At 38.9% G+C, this 15,494-nt stretch overlaps 3 protein-coding genes and 1 long non-coding RNA gene across 6 annotated transcripts in view; 1 reads left to right on the forward strand and 3 right to left on the reverse strand.

Annotated features, from left to right (window-relative positions):
* Window positions 1–1,716, reverse strand: part of LOC124316153 — a 25,448-nt gene extending 23,732 nt beyond the window's left edge. For 2 of the 3 annotated variants that reach the window (XM_046781921.1, XM_046781919.1), the window contains exon 1: window positions 54–1,715. In XM_046781921.1, coding sequence (XP_046637877.1) covers window positions 54–1,569 — 1,516 coding nt within the window. In that variant the 5' untranslated portion in view covers window positions 1,570–1,715. Of the gene's footprint in view, window positions 1–53 lie in introns of all 3 variants that reach the window. The other variant, XM_046781920.1, reaches the window with a different exon arrangement.
* Window positions 1–2,640, forward strand: part of LOC124316687 — a 6,671-nt gene extending 4,031 nt beyond the window's left edge. The window contains exon 3 of the long non-coding RNA XR_006911952.1: window positions 2,051–2,640. This is a non-coding gene — a long non-coding RNA (uncharacterized LOC124316687). The remainder of the gene's footprint in view (window positions 1–2,050) is intronic.
* LOC124316246 overlaps window positions 1–15,494 on the reverse strand; it is a 686,332-nt gene that overhangs the window by 22,344 nt on the left and 648,494 nt on the right. The gene's annotated exons all lie outside the window — the stretch shown is intronic.
* LOC124316584 lies at window positions 9,133–14,281 on the reverse strand. The gene is made up of 4 exons (XM_046782603.1): window positions 14,031–14,281; window positions 13,884–13,961; window positions 13,634–13,751; window positions 9,133–9,161 (listed from the first exon to the last, which is right to left on the reverse strand). The coding sequence occupies exons 1-4, from the start codon at window positions 14,218–14,220 to the stop codon at window positions 9,146–9,148; spliced, it is 402 nt and encodes a 133-aa protein (XP_046638559.1). The 5' UTR covers window positions 14,221–14,281; the 3' UTR covers window positions 9,133–9,145.

Genomic DNA, 15,494 nt, shown 5'->3' on the forward strand with positions numbered 1-15,494 from the left:
AATAATTCGATTAAAATTTAATAAATTTATTTCGAAAAATTTATTTCAAAAACCTTTGAGTTCCTCCTTTAAATGGTTCCATTCGTCAGTGACGTTCAATTCTGTGTGTACCAAAAATTTTATCGGCGCCGACAGTTCGGCGGTCGTGTAACGAACCCGGATGTTACGATCCTGAAACGATTGAGAGTCGCGAAATTTGGCCAAATTGATTCTGCTGAGTTGCATCGGTTTGGGCACGAATTTTTCTCCGTCCCATTGGACGTGAATTCTACTTTCTTGTAATAATTTTTCAACGTCTTCTTTCGTAATTTCAACTTGGCTGGAACCATCAGATTCGTTTGCCATTTTCTCTGAAATTGTTGAACTGATTCTGTCCACGTCGGCCCAACTGTTTGAGTCGTAATTGTGTTGGATTGTTTCTTTATTCTCAAAATTTTTATTTTCTTCATCCGAGTAGTTTTTTGCAAATTTCCATTTCTCATTGACATTGACATTGCGATGTTGTTCTTCTCGTCTTTTCTCTTTACTATTCGAAGTTAATTTTCCTAATATTACCGACTGTTTCTCCACTTTTTGAAACATATCCGCCAACATCTTTTGAGTTTCCCTTTCAAGTTTGTTGAGGATTTCGTTCAATGTTTTCGTCGTCTTGTCCGGCCGATAATTGTCCTCATTCCAGAAAACAGAGTCCCACATCTTGTCGCTTTGATCTTTGATGGTCGTCCTGGACGTGACCAGCAAATCCTTTAAAAAAGAATAGATTGTAATTTCAGCGTCCGGAGACCCAACCTCTGAGTCATCAAATGTGTCCATTCGAATTTTGGTGGCCGTTTCCGTCAACATTTTCTTCTCGTCGTTGGCCGTCAGATAAATTTCGTTTTTGTCTCCAAATTTCTGTAAAAGAGTCGAGACCAATTGACCGGAAGTGACGCTGTCGATACTGATGGTCGTCTGTTTGGTTTGCGACGTTTGCGATGACAAACTGTACAGGAGTTTGAAATGATTTAAATGTTCGGGGTTGGTCCGCATATCATTGGCCAGTTCGTCGCAGATTTTCTGTTCAAAACACGACAGAGAAAGTCTCAGGGTTTTGCCTTTGTCATAATTCGTCCACTCTGGAGATAGAAAATATTCCTCCGTGCTGGCTCTTTTGCTGGTGAGAAAGACTTTATCCAAGGGGAGGACTCTCACTTGATTAGATTTAATTTCGTGGCCGACGATCTCGTTCAAATATTTCACAACTTCTTTTTGAACTTTGTCGTTCCACATTTCCACACGGAATCTCATCTCTGGCTGTTTCGTGAATCTGTTGTAAGTGCTAACGGCACTTGAGTGGTCCAATAGCGCAATGGGGGAGTAGAAATATTTTTTCTGGCTGGCAGTTGATTTGTGATTATTATCGGCGTGTTCATAAATTTCAGTGAGAAAATTGCCGTACTCCATGGAACTGAACGTGTCCGGTGAGATTTTTAGTTTCGCCCAAGAAGAAGAAGAAGCCCCAAGGTTAAATGATTGGCACTGACAGCAAACGGCCAAAAGAATAGCGAAGATGCATGTGATTGGGCCCATTTCAGTAAAAACGTTTGGGGAACTTAAGTACTTTGCGGGTACTTTGTGCAATTCTTTTCTTCAATTTTTCTCTTTTCTTCAGAATTTTGAATGAAATGAATGAAAAATGAAATGAGCTCTACCTTATCTGCAGATGATGAAAACTTGTGTAGCCACAGAAGCAATTGTAACAATATTTGCTAAAAAGTTATAATATAATTTTATTAACACGACTGTCGACGTATAAGTTTGAAACTGAATTGGGACTCAGACAGAAATGCGAAGGCAAACTGCCAAACTCATTCGAATTGGGTTTTTCCCAAGGGTTTTTCCAGTTGCGCGAAATTTAGTCCAGTCTCGAGTGTTGAAAGATAAAACAGAAGTGTCATTTGATATTCCCGCCAAGGTTTTATAAACAGAACATGAACATCCTGCGTATGAAACAAGTTCCCGCATACATAAATTGCGGGATCAGCTATTTTTAAAATCCATCTTTTATCAGATATTTGGAAGACCTAAATAAAAAGACGCATCGCCAAGTTCGTGTACCTGCACCTTTAAATCTCCCCTTGGTTTGCATGGCTTTTCGCTGTTCAATCGACGAATTCAAATAGAATGCGATGCTATAACGAGGAGGTAGATGAAGAACCCCGAAAAAACGAGTTTATTTCGGCCTAAATGAGTGACGAATCGCGTGTTTAATCAGTCATGACTTAGTATGAGTACGATATTATTCCTGAGCTGCTTATTCGGAACTGCTTCTCTTGTATTTCACAACTTTGCCTTTTGCGTTTGCTAAACAACCACAGAATTCACACGACGATCACATTTTTCTAATTTGATTTGTTGTGCAATTTTACGTGCAGCCACGTACGTTTCAAAAAAAAGTTATGTGTCCATTTTTGTATAAATCTTATTAAACTTCGTCTCTTTTTTCCAAAACTGGTGAACAAGACTAGAGCAGACGACACTAATATTCTAAATAGAAGATATCGATTACAATTAAAAATCGACCCCCCCCCGCCAAATTCAAACCTATTACCTTATCTTATTTTTATTGTATTCTTTTCCATGCACCAGTCCAATCTTCATTTTCTTTGGCAATTTAAAAAACAAACAAAATAAGATATTATAAAGTGGTAAAAGCTGTTTATTTTTAATTGGACGAGCTGAGCATTTTTTTTTTAGATTGACAAATATTTTGCCAGTTAAGGGCGATTCTTCTTAGTGAATCAATTTTAATTTGGTGTAGTCAAGCACATTATCAAATGAAATTTGAATAGTCATCCACCCTAAATCAACACTGATTCACTTCAAATGCATGTCCAAACACATCTAATAAGAATAAATAATTAAATTAAAACGAAAATCAAATTTGATAGCGCATTTCTAGGAAATGGTTGAAACAACTAAAGCGGAAAGTAAATTAATTAAATGATATGCATAATCAGAGAACTCACTTAAAGGCCCCAACTATAATTTCTAATATTAAAAGGGTCATCAAAATTCGTTTGAAGTGGAACGTTAATCTCAGACGAGATGTCGGGCAATTGATTGATTGTCTATCGTTCTTGATAGTCGAGACAGAATCCCGTGTTGGCTGTATCGGCCAGCGCCCAAATCGTATTGGTCGCCGGACCCGCAAGCACCTGCGTTTCTTGGCCGTCGGTCCGGTATGTCATCCTAAATGGTCTGACGGAAGCTGTGACGATACATTCAATGTAATATGAGCTGAATAGATTGCGTAATTGAGAATATGAGCCATTTTAAAACTTACTGCACACTTGGACACTGTTGGGCAGTCCACCGGCTGCTGGACCACCGTAAGGAGGGGTCAAAGGAGGGACCACTGCGGCTGCCGCTGCAGCAGTAGCCGGTGTATTGATGGGGACTGGATTGAGCGCATTTCCACAGTAACGGTCAGCCTCGACATTGTTGGCGTCTCTTCCACCAGCGATGAGCAGGAAATCGTACAGACAAACGGCAATAGTAACTCCAAAAATTGAAAACGTTGTACCCACAGCAGAAAGAGAATTGATGAAGGCAGATACTGTTGCGCTGTTTACATCTCCAAGGTTAATGGGAGCTACCGTGGTTATAGAAAAAGCGTCGCCAGTCGTGAGTCCAGTACAAACTGAAACGCACATTTCGGTTGCTCTCTGTAATAATTAAAACAATGAATGGTTTGTTTATTGATTCCAACAATTATTAGCATACCTGCGAGGAAACCAGTTCCGTCCGGAAGCAAATGTTGTAGTTTTGATTGTTGAGTTGTAAGGCACCTGCGGCGTCTTGCCAATTGAATGACTTGACTCTTCCCGTAGTAGATGTGAAATATTGAAGGCAATCCGTTGGAGCTATAGGAAAAAGTAAAATAATTAATGATCTATAAATTTAATATCTGAACTTTTGAAAAGAAGAGAAATATCAATTACCGAGATATCTAGCGCCACAAGGAAGCATAGCGATTTTGATGTTCCACCCGCGAGTGGTTGTCGTTCCAGCTGCAAAATTGAACATGAGCTGGACATTACTCGGAGTAATGTCGGATGACGGGACGTCAAGGTACACTAAAATAATTCAATTTAATTAATAGAAGTCATCATTTGAATTCTATATTCCAAGTGTTGAGCTCACTGTGTTGCCCGGCATTGACACCACAAATAGTTGGCGCCGTAGTAGTTGATCCGCCAACCGTAAAAGTATCCGTGCAAGTTCCAATTGTTGTTCCTGTTGTTGACGGTCCACCAATGGTAAAGGATACGAAATCCAGACTAACATTTAAAAAAACGGACAACGCTAATAATTTCTACATAACATGTCTGAACTTTATTTTGTTGCTTCAATGCATAGTGCGTAAATATAACGGACTTACCGAATTTGGCAAATGGGTCTTTTTAACTGTTCCGCCAATTTAGTGTCCAACCGGACAGTCAACGTGCAGGTGGAAGGAGCGCTAACGGCTCTTGACGGAGATTGCCAGAACGTATTGTTCAGAGTGACCGTACCGCCACAAGTGCTGATCGAGTCTTTTGTTTAGAAAATTCATATTTAAATGTAACCTTAGCCCTTTATTTTTATGAAATAGTTTTGGATACTTACTGATGCAACAGACTTTTCCCAGGATGCAGGAACCACTTGGCCGGCCACCGAATAACGAACAAATGTTTCCCGGTGCACAGATTCCGGCGTCGCCGCTTGGTGACGTACAGGCGTCGAAGGTATCAAGTGGGTTGTCATAGTTGGGGTTGTAAGAAACTGAAATCCTGTTGGCTAAATTAGCAAAGGGCCTCCAAGTGTTTGCGGGGGTGAATCGATTGTTGAAGATGCCCGTGTTGATCAAATTGGCACCTAGACCACCAACAAGACGGCCTTCCGCTTGGTTCTCTTCATCACTATTTTCTGATTTAACTAAATCTTTTTAAAATGATTAAATGTATGCAATTAAATACGATACATTTTTTAATGTTTACAGTAATCGGAAACATATAAAATTACTTACTAGTGACGAAGTACTTGCTGAATGGGTGAACACTAGTTCTGATTACGGGACTTCGACCCTGAAGTGAACTGAAATATTCTAACAGGAAGAATAGAAAAGATAATGACACATCTTGTAAAGGATCTCTGAATAGACTCAAAATTTACACACGTAAAATGGAATTTCTATTATTAGATTTATACCTGAAGCGCTCGGCTGATAGTAAGCGGAATCCCATGGATTAGAAGTGTATCCGAAAGCATTTGCGAAATACTCGTCGGATTGTTGTAGGTTGGCTGCTAGTTGCTCTTCTTCGTGTTTTCCACCACAAGCACGACTGACTTGTAACATCAAAGCGACAATTAACAATAAGCAAGTAATTTTCAACATATTTAAGTTTAAAATAGATTTCTTCTTCTTCGTTAAAGATACTGCAAGAGCTTGTGAAAATCAGCCGAAGCACTGCTACAATATCGTCCGGTTCCGTCCATCTTTTATACTGTCCTCAGACTGGTATACCTGTGACGACTTGTCCGTCAGTGCAACAACAAACCTCCCACTTTTTCGCCAAAATCAGAACATTAAGTCAAACCGTTTTTAAATTTTGATCTTTGCCGCTTTGTTCCTTTAGACTTAATAACACCTCACAACAGTTTATTTTTGTATTTCGAAAGAAAGACGGAAGCGATATGCCGCCCTGGAACCCTGAGATAAAGCGTTTAACTTTCCATTCAAAACATAATGAATAAGCGGCCATTTTGCAACACCAAACGAAGTCGACTGTTGCTGTGTAATGTAAAACTTTTCAGCTCAACGCTAAATTACATCGTTGAATGTATAAAAGGCAATTATACGTGTTCGTTCCATTTTCTTTTGCTATTGTTTGCACTTTACCAAACAAACAATGTGGGAAAGAGGGGAATCTTCGCAAAAAGCCATTAAGATGGTCCGGGGGTATAGCTATACTTTGGCCATAATTCCGAAATTTTCTACAGAGTTTGTCGACCGCAACAAAAACCTTCTCCACATATTAGGATTCATAAAATGTCCATATTTCTTAAAATTTAATGTGTCAAACAATTTACAAATAAAATTGCTGTACGTGAGTGGAGATTTCCAAGATGACTGTTGGAATGATTTGAATAGACTTTGCGATAATGTTATCAGTATCAAGTTAATAAATCTTGAAAAATTACAAAAATGAATGGCGAATTCTTGTTTACTATATTCCCTTGGAGTTATCCAGTAATATCTGCTGTTTAGTATAAAATAATTTTTTTTAATGATTATTAATTGATTTTGTGGTGGCTAAACTCCAGAAGTACCCTATCCCAAATTCGGTTTCTATGAGTAGGCTTATACTTCCCCACAAATTTTCATTAAAGATGCCAAAATCTCCCCCCCCCCTTTATTCACTATTAAGTATTAAGAGGTTGAACAAATTAAAAAAATAATAATAATTCAATGCTTTTAACACAATACCATGTACGTCAGTGCTGAAGGCTAAAGATTCGGGAACTTTCAAGGTTAATAATTTTTTGAAAAAAAAAGAACCAAATCTATTCTTATTCATCTGTAAAGAAACGGGTCTTAAGGCTAAATACGTTTAGTTTAGTCGTTGAGTATTAGACAGGGTGTTGTGTGTTGGCGATTTCTTGGTATTGAAATGACCTGACACAGCCAAAAGAAGACGGGCAATTTTGAAGATTTGTTGGGTTGGGGCTTTTTTGAAAATAGTTTCCAGGAACTGCACTGAGGAGAGCTGATGAGCAGTTGAGGCACTCGAGGCCGCTCGAGGCTATTGGCTTGTAGTAGTAAGGAAACATCCACGAGAGTTGGCCGGTTCCCCGCCGGTTCCACTGTTCTTATCACGTCCAACGTAAAAAGTTTAAGTAAAATAAAATAGGCAACAAATTCGGGTCCGCGATAAAATCAAAGAGATGATCTCTAAACTGATTATTTTACCTTGCCAAAAAAAGTTTATTTAAGGCGTTCGTTTTCTTACATTATAAGAAATTGATACAGAAAATAAAAGGTCGTTTAAAGATGAAAAGTACAAAACTCATAATCAAAAAATTCTCAAAAATCATAATTCAGCATCAAGAGCAATTCTTCTTAGTGAATAATTTTTAAATCTTATGTGGTTGAGCACATTATCAAATGAAGTTTGATGAGGAGGCATCTATCACATCAAACCAAAACTGATTCGCTTCAAATGCAACAAGCACATTTAAGAATAAATAATTAAGTTATAGCGAAAAATCAAATTCGATTGCGCTTTCTATGAAACGGTTGAAACTTTTAAAACGGCTAAGCGGCTAAAAGGGTCATCAAAGTTTGTTTGCAGGGGAACGTTAATCTCACGTGAGACATCGGGCCATTTCATTGATTGTCTATCGTTCTTGATAGTCGAGACAGAATCCAACATTTCCCGTATCCGCGACCGCATTGAGTGGAAGTGTAGGAACATTCGCAATCACCGGACCTTCGGTATTGTCGGTTTGATAGGTCATCTTGAAAGGTTTCATTGCAGCTGTAATAATATTAAAGAAAATGTGTCTTATGCAATGCACTTCTTAAACTTAGAAATTAATAAACTTAGTATAACTGCAAATTTGGACGCTTGTGGGAACACCAGGAATCACGGGAGGAGCCGCTGCTAGCGTGTTCGGACCAACTGGATTCAGTGCGTTTCCACAATAACGATCCGCCGCGTTGCCGGTAATGGCATCACTTCCGCCGCCGATGAATAGGAAATCGTAATTGCAGGTGGCTGTCAATACCGCTGGGAAAGCTCCATCAGAAATAGAAAATCCTGATGCAGAATTGAGGGAACTTGCTACTGGTGCCAATGCCGCTGGACCACCAACGGGAAGTGAAGGCACTGAAGTGATGGAGAAGGCGTCAGCGCCAGCCGTGAGTCCAGTGCAAATTGACACGCACATCTGAGACGCTTTCTGTTCCAATCGTCAAATAAAAATTCTGTCAGAAGTCCTTATCCCACTAAAATTTTAATTCATGAAAAATGTAACAAACCGATCCTGAAATGAGTTCCGTCCGGAAGCAAATGTTGTAATTCTGATTGTTGAGTTGCTGGGAAGCAGCGGCGTTCTGCCAATTGAATGACTTGACTCTGCCCGTAGCGGAGGTGAAATATTGGAGACAATCCATAGGAGCTACATGGGAAAATTAAAATAATTGGTAGTCTAAATTTTTATTTATGAACCTATAAAAAAAAAGATAAATTAATTACCGAGATATCTAGCACCACAAGGGAGCATAGCGATTTTGATGTTCCATCCGCGAGTGGTTGTTGTGCTAGCGGCAAAATTAAACATGAGCTGGACATTGCTCGGGGTAACGGCTGATGACGGGATGTCAAGGTACACTAAAATCGTTATTAATTAATAGAAATCGTTAATAGAAAATTCTAATATAGCCTACATTTGGTAATATTAAAATCGATTAAAATTTCCTTTTTGTTATAGCATACTGTGTTGTCCGGAGTTTGCCCCACAAATGGTTGGTGCCGTAGTAGTGGATCCACCCACCGTAAAAGTATCTGTACAGGTTCCGACTGTTGGTGCTGTTGTCGAAGGTCCGCCGATGGTAAAGGACACGAAATCCAGTCTAAATTTAAAACGACCAGCGTAAATAATTTTATTATTGGCGTTTCTGAATTTATTTAGTGTACGGTGTAATGAACTTACCGAATTTGGCAAATGGGCCTCTTCAACTGTTCCACCAATTTAGTGTCCAACCGGACAGTCAACGCACAGGTGGAAGGAGCGCTAACGGCTGTTGACGGAGATTGCCAGAATGTGTTGTTTAAGGTAACCGTTCCTCCACAAGTGCTGATCGAATCTATTTTTTTTTTCACAAACATAAAATGTTACCTTAGATTTGATTGGATGTTATTTTTGTCAAATATTTTTGGATAATTACTGATGCAACAGACTTTTCCCAGGATGCAGGAACCACTTGCCGTCCACCGAATAACGAGCAGATGTTTCCCGGTGCACAGATTCCGGCGTCGCCGCTTGGAGACGTACAGGCGTCGAAGGTATCAAGTTGGTTGTCATAATTAGGGTTGTAAGAGATGGGAATCCGGTTGGCTTAATTAGAGAAGGGCCTCCAAGTGTTTGCCGGAGTGAATCGATTGTTGAAGAGGCCCGTGTTGATCAAATTGGCACCCAAACCACCGAGGGCAAAACGGCCTTCGGGCTGGTTATCCTCTTCCTCACTATTTTCTGTTTTAACTAAATCTTTTTAAAATTAATAAATGTATAAAATTAAACACGATACAGTTTTTAAAATGTTTACAGTCAGATATATTTACTTACTTGTGACCAAGTACTTGCTGAATGGATGAACACTAGTTCTGATTACGGGACTTCGACCCTGGAGTGAACTGAAATATTCTAACAGGAAGAATAGAAAAGATAATAACACATCTTGTAAAGGATCTCTGAATAGACTCAAAATTTACACACGTAAAATGGAATTTCTATTAAATTTATACCTGGAGCGCTAGGCTGATAGTAAGCGGAATCCCAAGGATTGGAAGTGTATCCGAAAGCATTTGCAAAATACTCGTCGGATTGTTGCCTGGCTGCCGCTAGTTGCTCTTCTTCGTTGTTACCTTCGTCCCAAGCTTGGCTGACTTGCAACATCAAAGCGACAATTAACAACAAGCAAGTAAATTTCAACATCTTTAAGTTTAAAATGGATTTCTGCTTCTTCGTTAAAGATACCGCAAGAAATTGTGAAAATCAGTCGAAGAACTGCTGCAATATCGTCCGGTTCCGTCCATCTTTTATACTGTCCTCAGACTTGTACTTGTCCCAATTTGTCCAGCATACAACCGCAACCTCCCACTTTTTCGCCAACATCAAAACATTAAGTCAAACAGTTTTTATTTATATATCTTTTCCACTTGTTTCTTTGCGCTTAATAACACCTCTTCCAACAGTTTATTTTTGTATTTATTTTCGAAGCAAAGACGGAAGCGATGCCGCACTGCTGGAACCCTGGGCTAAAGCGTTGAACTTTCCATTCAAAACATAAAGAATAAGCGGCCATTTCGCAACACCAAAAATCCCCGAACGAAATCAACTACTGCTGTGCAATGTAGAAAACTTTTTCAGCTCAACGCTATATACATCGTTGAATATATAAAAGGCAATTAGACGTGTTCGTTCTATTTCTTTTGCTATTGTTTGCACTTGACCGTTGTTAATGTGGGAAAGGGAAATCCCCGCAAAAAGCCATTAAGATGGTCCGGGGGTATAGTTATACTTTGGCCATAATTCCGCAATTTCCTACAGGGTTTGTCGACCGCAACAACCTTCTCCACATAGACTTCATAAAATGTCAATATTTCTTTAAAAATGTGTCAACCAATTTTTAAAAAATTGCTGTACGTGAATGGTGATTTCCAAGATGACTGTTGGAATGATTTGAATGGACTTTGCGATAGTTATCAGTATCAATTTAATAAATCTAGAAAAAATAAAAAATGAATGGCGAATTCTTGTTTACTATATTTCCTTTGCGTTATATCCACTAATATCTGCTGTTCAGTATCAAATAATTTAGTTAAATGATTTTTAATTTTTTTTTGTGGCTAAACTCGAGAAGTAGCCTATCCCAAATTCGGTTCCTATGAGTACTTCCTCACAAATTTTCATTAAAGATGCCGACATTTTTTGCCCCCCTTTTAACCTCCTCCCTTGAAATCATTCACTATTAAGGATTAAGTGGTTGAACAAATTTTTAAAAAAATAATTTCATGTACAACAGTGCCGAAGGCTAAAGATTCGGGAACTTTCAAGCCTAATAATATTTAAAAAAAAACCAAATCTATTCTTATTCATCTGTAAAGAAACGGATCCTGAGGCTAAACGTTTATTTTAGTCGTTGAGTATTAGACAAGGTATGGTGTGTTGGCCATTTCTTTCCAATGAAATGACCTGACACGGCCAAAAGAAAAAAGACGGGGAATTTTGAGGATTTCTTGGAGGCTATGGATAAGAGCAGTTGGGTTGGGGCTTTTTTTTTGAAAATAATAAATTTAAAAATAGTTTCCAAGATACTGAGAACCAAACTGAAGCATGCAACAATACGAGAGATGATGAGCACTCGAGGCTAGTGGCTGCAGTAGTAAGGAAACATCCACAAGTTGGCCGGTTCCACTGTTCTTATCACGTCCAACGTTAAAAATCATAGTAAAATCAAATAGACAACAAATTCGGATACGCGATAAAATCAAAGAGATGATCTCTAAACTGGTTCTTTTACCTTGCCAAAAAAAAGTTTATTTAATGCTTTCGTTTCCTTACATTATAAGAAATTGATACAGAAAATAAAAGGTCGTAATAAAGATGAAAAGTACAAAACTTTGAAATAGCGTGTGGCCAAGAAAATGCACTGTGGTATTAGTTCAAATCAACTGAAATGCGCCACAAAAAAAGAAGAGCTAACTAAAAATCCATATACCATCTACCAAGTTCAAATTTAAATTTAAAAGCATTTGAATTTGCATTAAGGAAAATCCATAAAACAGCTCATCACCAAGGTAATTCTTGATTGTCATGCGATGCCTATTTCTCTTGATAATCGAGGCAAAATCCAGTATTTGCTGTATCAGCCGGTGCCGGAAGAATGTTCGTCCCTGCAGCCACTTCCCCCTCAGTGCTGTCGGTTTGATACGTCATCCTAAATAGCTTGATCGGAGCTATTATGCAAAGTTATCGATTAAATTTTAATAGCAACAAATTACTTTATAGTAAATGTATTAAAACTTACTGCACACTGGGACACTGGCGGCAACTGGAGTCAGGGCCGGATTGAGAGCGTCGCCACAGTAGCGATCGGCTACAACATTCGTAGAATCGCGGGCACCGGCGATGAGTAGGAAATCGTAAAGGCAAGTGGCCGTGTTAATTTCATTTACAATTGCACTTGTGCGGTTGTGCCCACGCCAGAAAGTGCCGCGGCAGTTGTGGCGGCTTGGTCAAAAGCAGTTTGAGCGTCCGTGAGTGCGGCTTGAGCCTTGTCGACGTCCTTTTTGGCATCGTCGAAGGCTATTTTTTTTAAATCGGCATCTTCTATAGCTGCCTCATTGTCATTTCTGGATTTGGTAACAGCCTTGTCGGCAGCTATAATGGCAGCCTCATCATCTCCATCTTTGATTGTTTCATAGAAAGCTATTGCACCATCAAGGATCATTTTTGTACTCTCGACCTCTAGTTCTGCTTTTGAAAGCGCAGCCTCTTTATCGGCAAGGATTTTTTCAAGAGGCAGGAGGATCGCTTTGGCTTTGCCGACGGCAGTCATGGCTAAAGCGGCTTTAGTGCTGGTGGGTGTGGTAATGGAGAAAGCGTCACCACCGCTAGTCACCGTACAAACCGATAAACAAATCTGAGTCGCCCTCTGAATTGAAAATTTTTAAATTCATTTCTAGAACTGCAATTTGATTAAATTGAGTCAATTTAGGTAATAGTAGAAGAAAGAACGGTACAAACCTGAGACGGAACAAGTTCAGTCCTGAAACAAATGTTGTAATTCTGATCGTTGAGTTGACGAGTTGCCGTTCCGGCGACGTCCTGCCAGTTGAACGAGCGAACTCTTCCCGTCGCTGCCGTGAAATACTGGAGACAATCCGCTGGAGCTATGATAGTAATTAGAAAAAATGAAATAATAAGCAGAATTAATCAGCAGTGTATACTTTTTAATCGTTTCTTATAGTTACCCAGGTATGTTGCGCCACACGGGAGCAGGGCGATTTTTATGTTCCACGAACGAACGGCTGTTGTTCCAGTTGCAAAATTGAATATCAGCTGGACATCATTAGAAGTAGTGGCCGATGACGGGACGTCAAGGTACACTACATAAAGAATATAGTATAGAATTTAAAAATATTCCTTATTCTTTTATTTCATTTTGGGACTTACTGTGTTGCCCGGCGTTGTCACCGCAAATAATTGGCACGGAAGAAGTCGATCCGCCAACCGTAAACGTATCAGTGCAAGTTCCGGCTGTCGGCTGGGTGGTCGAGAACGAAACAAAGTCCAAACTAAAAGAAATTAAGATAATTGCGATAAGAAATATTAGATTTTCAGACCGGGTTTGACAAAATACAAAATACTAATCCACATAGTACCGAATTTGACAAATGGGTTTGGAAAATTGCTCAACGAGTTTGGTGTCCATCCGGACAGTTAATGCGCAGGTGGACGGAGCACTCACAGCCGTATATGGTGATTGCCAGTACGTGTTGTTCAGGGTAACCGTACCACCGCAAGTTGTTATCGCGTCTATTTCAAAAATAAGGAAAATTTAATATATGTCATCTCATCAATTGTTCTGTTTGATATTATTTTCAAAAAATATTTTTGGTAGGCTCACTTACTGATGCAACAGACTTTTCCTAGAACGCACGAACCACTTGGTCGGCCACCGAATAACGAGCAAATGTTTCCAGGAGCGCAGATTCCAGTGTCTCCACTAAAAGACGTACAGGCGTCGAAAGCGTTGATCGGACGGTTATTAAAATTGGGATTGTAAGAAACTGGAATTAAATTGGCCAGATTTTGGAAAGGCCTCCACGTATTGGCCGGAGTGAAACGGTTGTTGAATAGGCCCGTGTTGATCAAATTGGCGCCCAAACTACCCAGTACGAAACGGCCTTCCGCTTTGTTATTTTCTTCTGGGCGATTATCTATGACGTAACATTCAAAAATCCATTAATTACAATCGTATGCAATAACTGGAAGTTTTTTCGACTGCATTTTTCGATTAAGTGAATTTAACACACAAGACTATGTGGCTATAAAATAAAAGGGTTACTCACTCAATTGTTTCTTGAAAGATTGGATCGTGGGCCTTTTAGTGAAGGGGGTTCGTCCCTCATAAGGACTGGCGTAAAACTCTAGATAAAGCGTAAACGAAAATTTCTTTATAAGTCCCATCTGTGACAGATTTTTTTAAAAACAATTACCTGGAACACGAGCGCCTGACTCGTAATAAGCCAAAGGGTGAAACATCCCTAGATTAGGATTGAATTCGTAAGTGCTGGCCAAGTACTCGTCGGATTGCTGATGTCTGACTAATTGATTTTCCTCATCGCAAGCCAGGCTGACTTGTATTAACATTAAACCGACGGAAAGAAGAAAATACAGTTTAAACATTTTTCTTTCACGAATTTGACCGCGACTATTTTTTAACTCTCAAAGAACTGCACGAGATCTAGTCGAAATCCTCCAAAGAACTATATATGTTTCTTCCAGTTTGCTCTGTCTTATATACAGACCTGTTTCTATTATTCCTAATGATTCCTTGTTAATTGTTCAGAATGCTGTCCGCACAATCTTCTGTTGGTAAACTTAAAAATTTTATAGTTTCAGTTCAGTTCAGTGTTTTCTATTAAAGTGAATGCGTTTTCAGCCTTTTTTAGTCTGTGTGATATTTACACCACTTGTTTCTTGAATATTTGTCTGCGATTTTTTATTGGAGGAGCCGACAGAGTTTGATGTCTCACTCAAATCCGGCCTTGAAAGCAAGAATTTACGAGAATTTAGGGGTTCATAATTGAAAAATACATGGCAAAGATATTTTAGCTTTTTGTTTTATATCCATCACGTATACCGGACGAACGAGAAAACCAAACATTAAACATATCAGTATGAAAATCACGAAGACTCGTATTATATACAGCATCTTTGGAGTCCGTTATAGAGCAATACAATCTCAATAATATTCTGTAAAGGATATTTCTGTTTGCTTGACTTAACTTAAACCATTTGACTTGTGGGTGAATAAAGGAAAGAGGAAAATACATGGCGCTCATCGTACAACAAAAGTTAAAATTACAAATTAGCAGATTAAACACATCAGTTGACGAATATAAAGACCATCAGTCTTTTACCATTTTTTACCGTTGTAAACCACCTTTTACCGTCGCGTCAAACTATATACATAGGCCTATGATGGGAATTATAAATTAATTTGACAATAATGTCTAAGATATACGGTTGTCATAATTCCTCTTCATTTTGAATGGACAGGTAAACTATGTTAATTGCCGTATAGATTACAAAGGTTATGAATCAGATTCCACAAACAGTTGTGCCGTACTAGTGGATCCGTCAAACCTTGAAAATGCAAATGCCGATTATTAAATATTCTTATTCATTTGCGACAAAAAGAATCCTGAATTAAAATGTTGCAATTTGGTGATTGTTGATTAAACACGGATCGAGTCGCTGGAAAATCTTAAATGTTTTGAAAAGAGAATTTGTGATAGTTTTCTCCGCGCTAAAGCATACCACAATATGACGACCGATGAAAATATGGCTCTCGGGGCGGTAGCTGTCGGTAGCTGTGTGGAGACATCCATGAGTTATCCAATTTGACATTTATTACGTCCGCAGGCTTTGCAACAAAAAATTTATACTAGTCAGCA

This window comes from Daphnia pulicaria, chromosome 12, assembly GCF_021234035.1.
Source record: "Daphnia pulicaria isolate SC F1-1A chromosome 12, SC_F0-13Bv2, whole genome shotgun sequence".
NCBI classification, from domain to species: Eukaryota; Metazoa; Arthropoda; class Branchiopoda; order Diplostraca; family Daphniidae; genus Daphnia; species Daphnia pulicaria.

Coding starts and splice junctions, on each gene's coding strand:
- LOC124316584 (XM_046782603.1), bottom strand. CDS start 14,220: ATGTTTAAACTGTATTTTCTTCTTTCCGTCGGTTTAATGTTAATACAA. Junction 13,962..14,030: donor GTCAGGCGCTCGTGTTCCAG/GTAATTGTTTTT, acceptor CGCTTTATCTAG/AGTTTTACGCCAGTCCTTAT. Junction 13,752..13,883: donor ATCTTTCAAGAAACAATTGA/GTGAGTAACCCT, acceptor GTTACGTCATAG/ATAATCGCCCAGAAGAAAAT.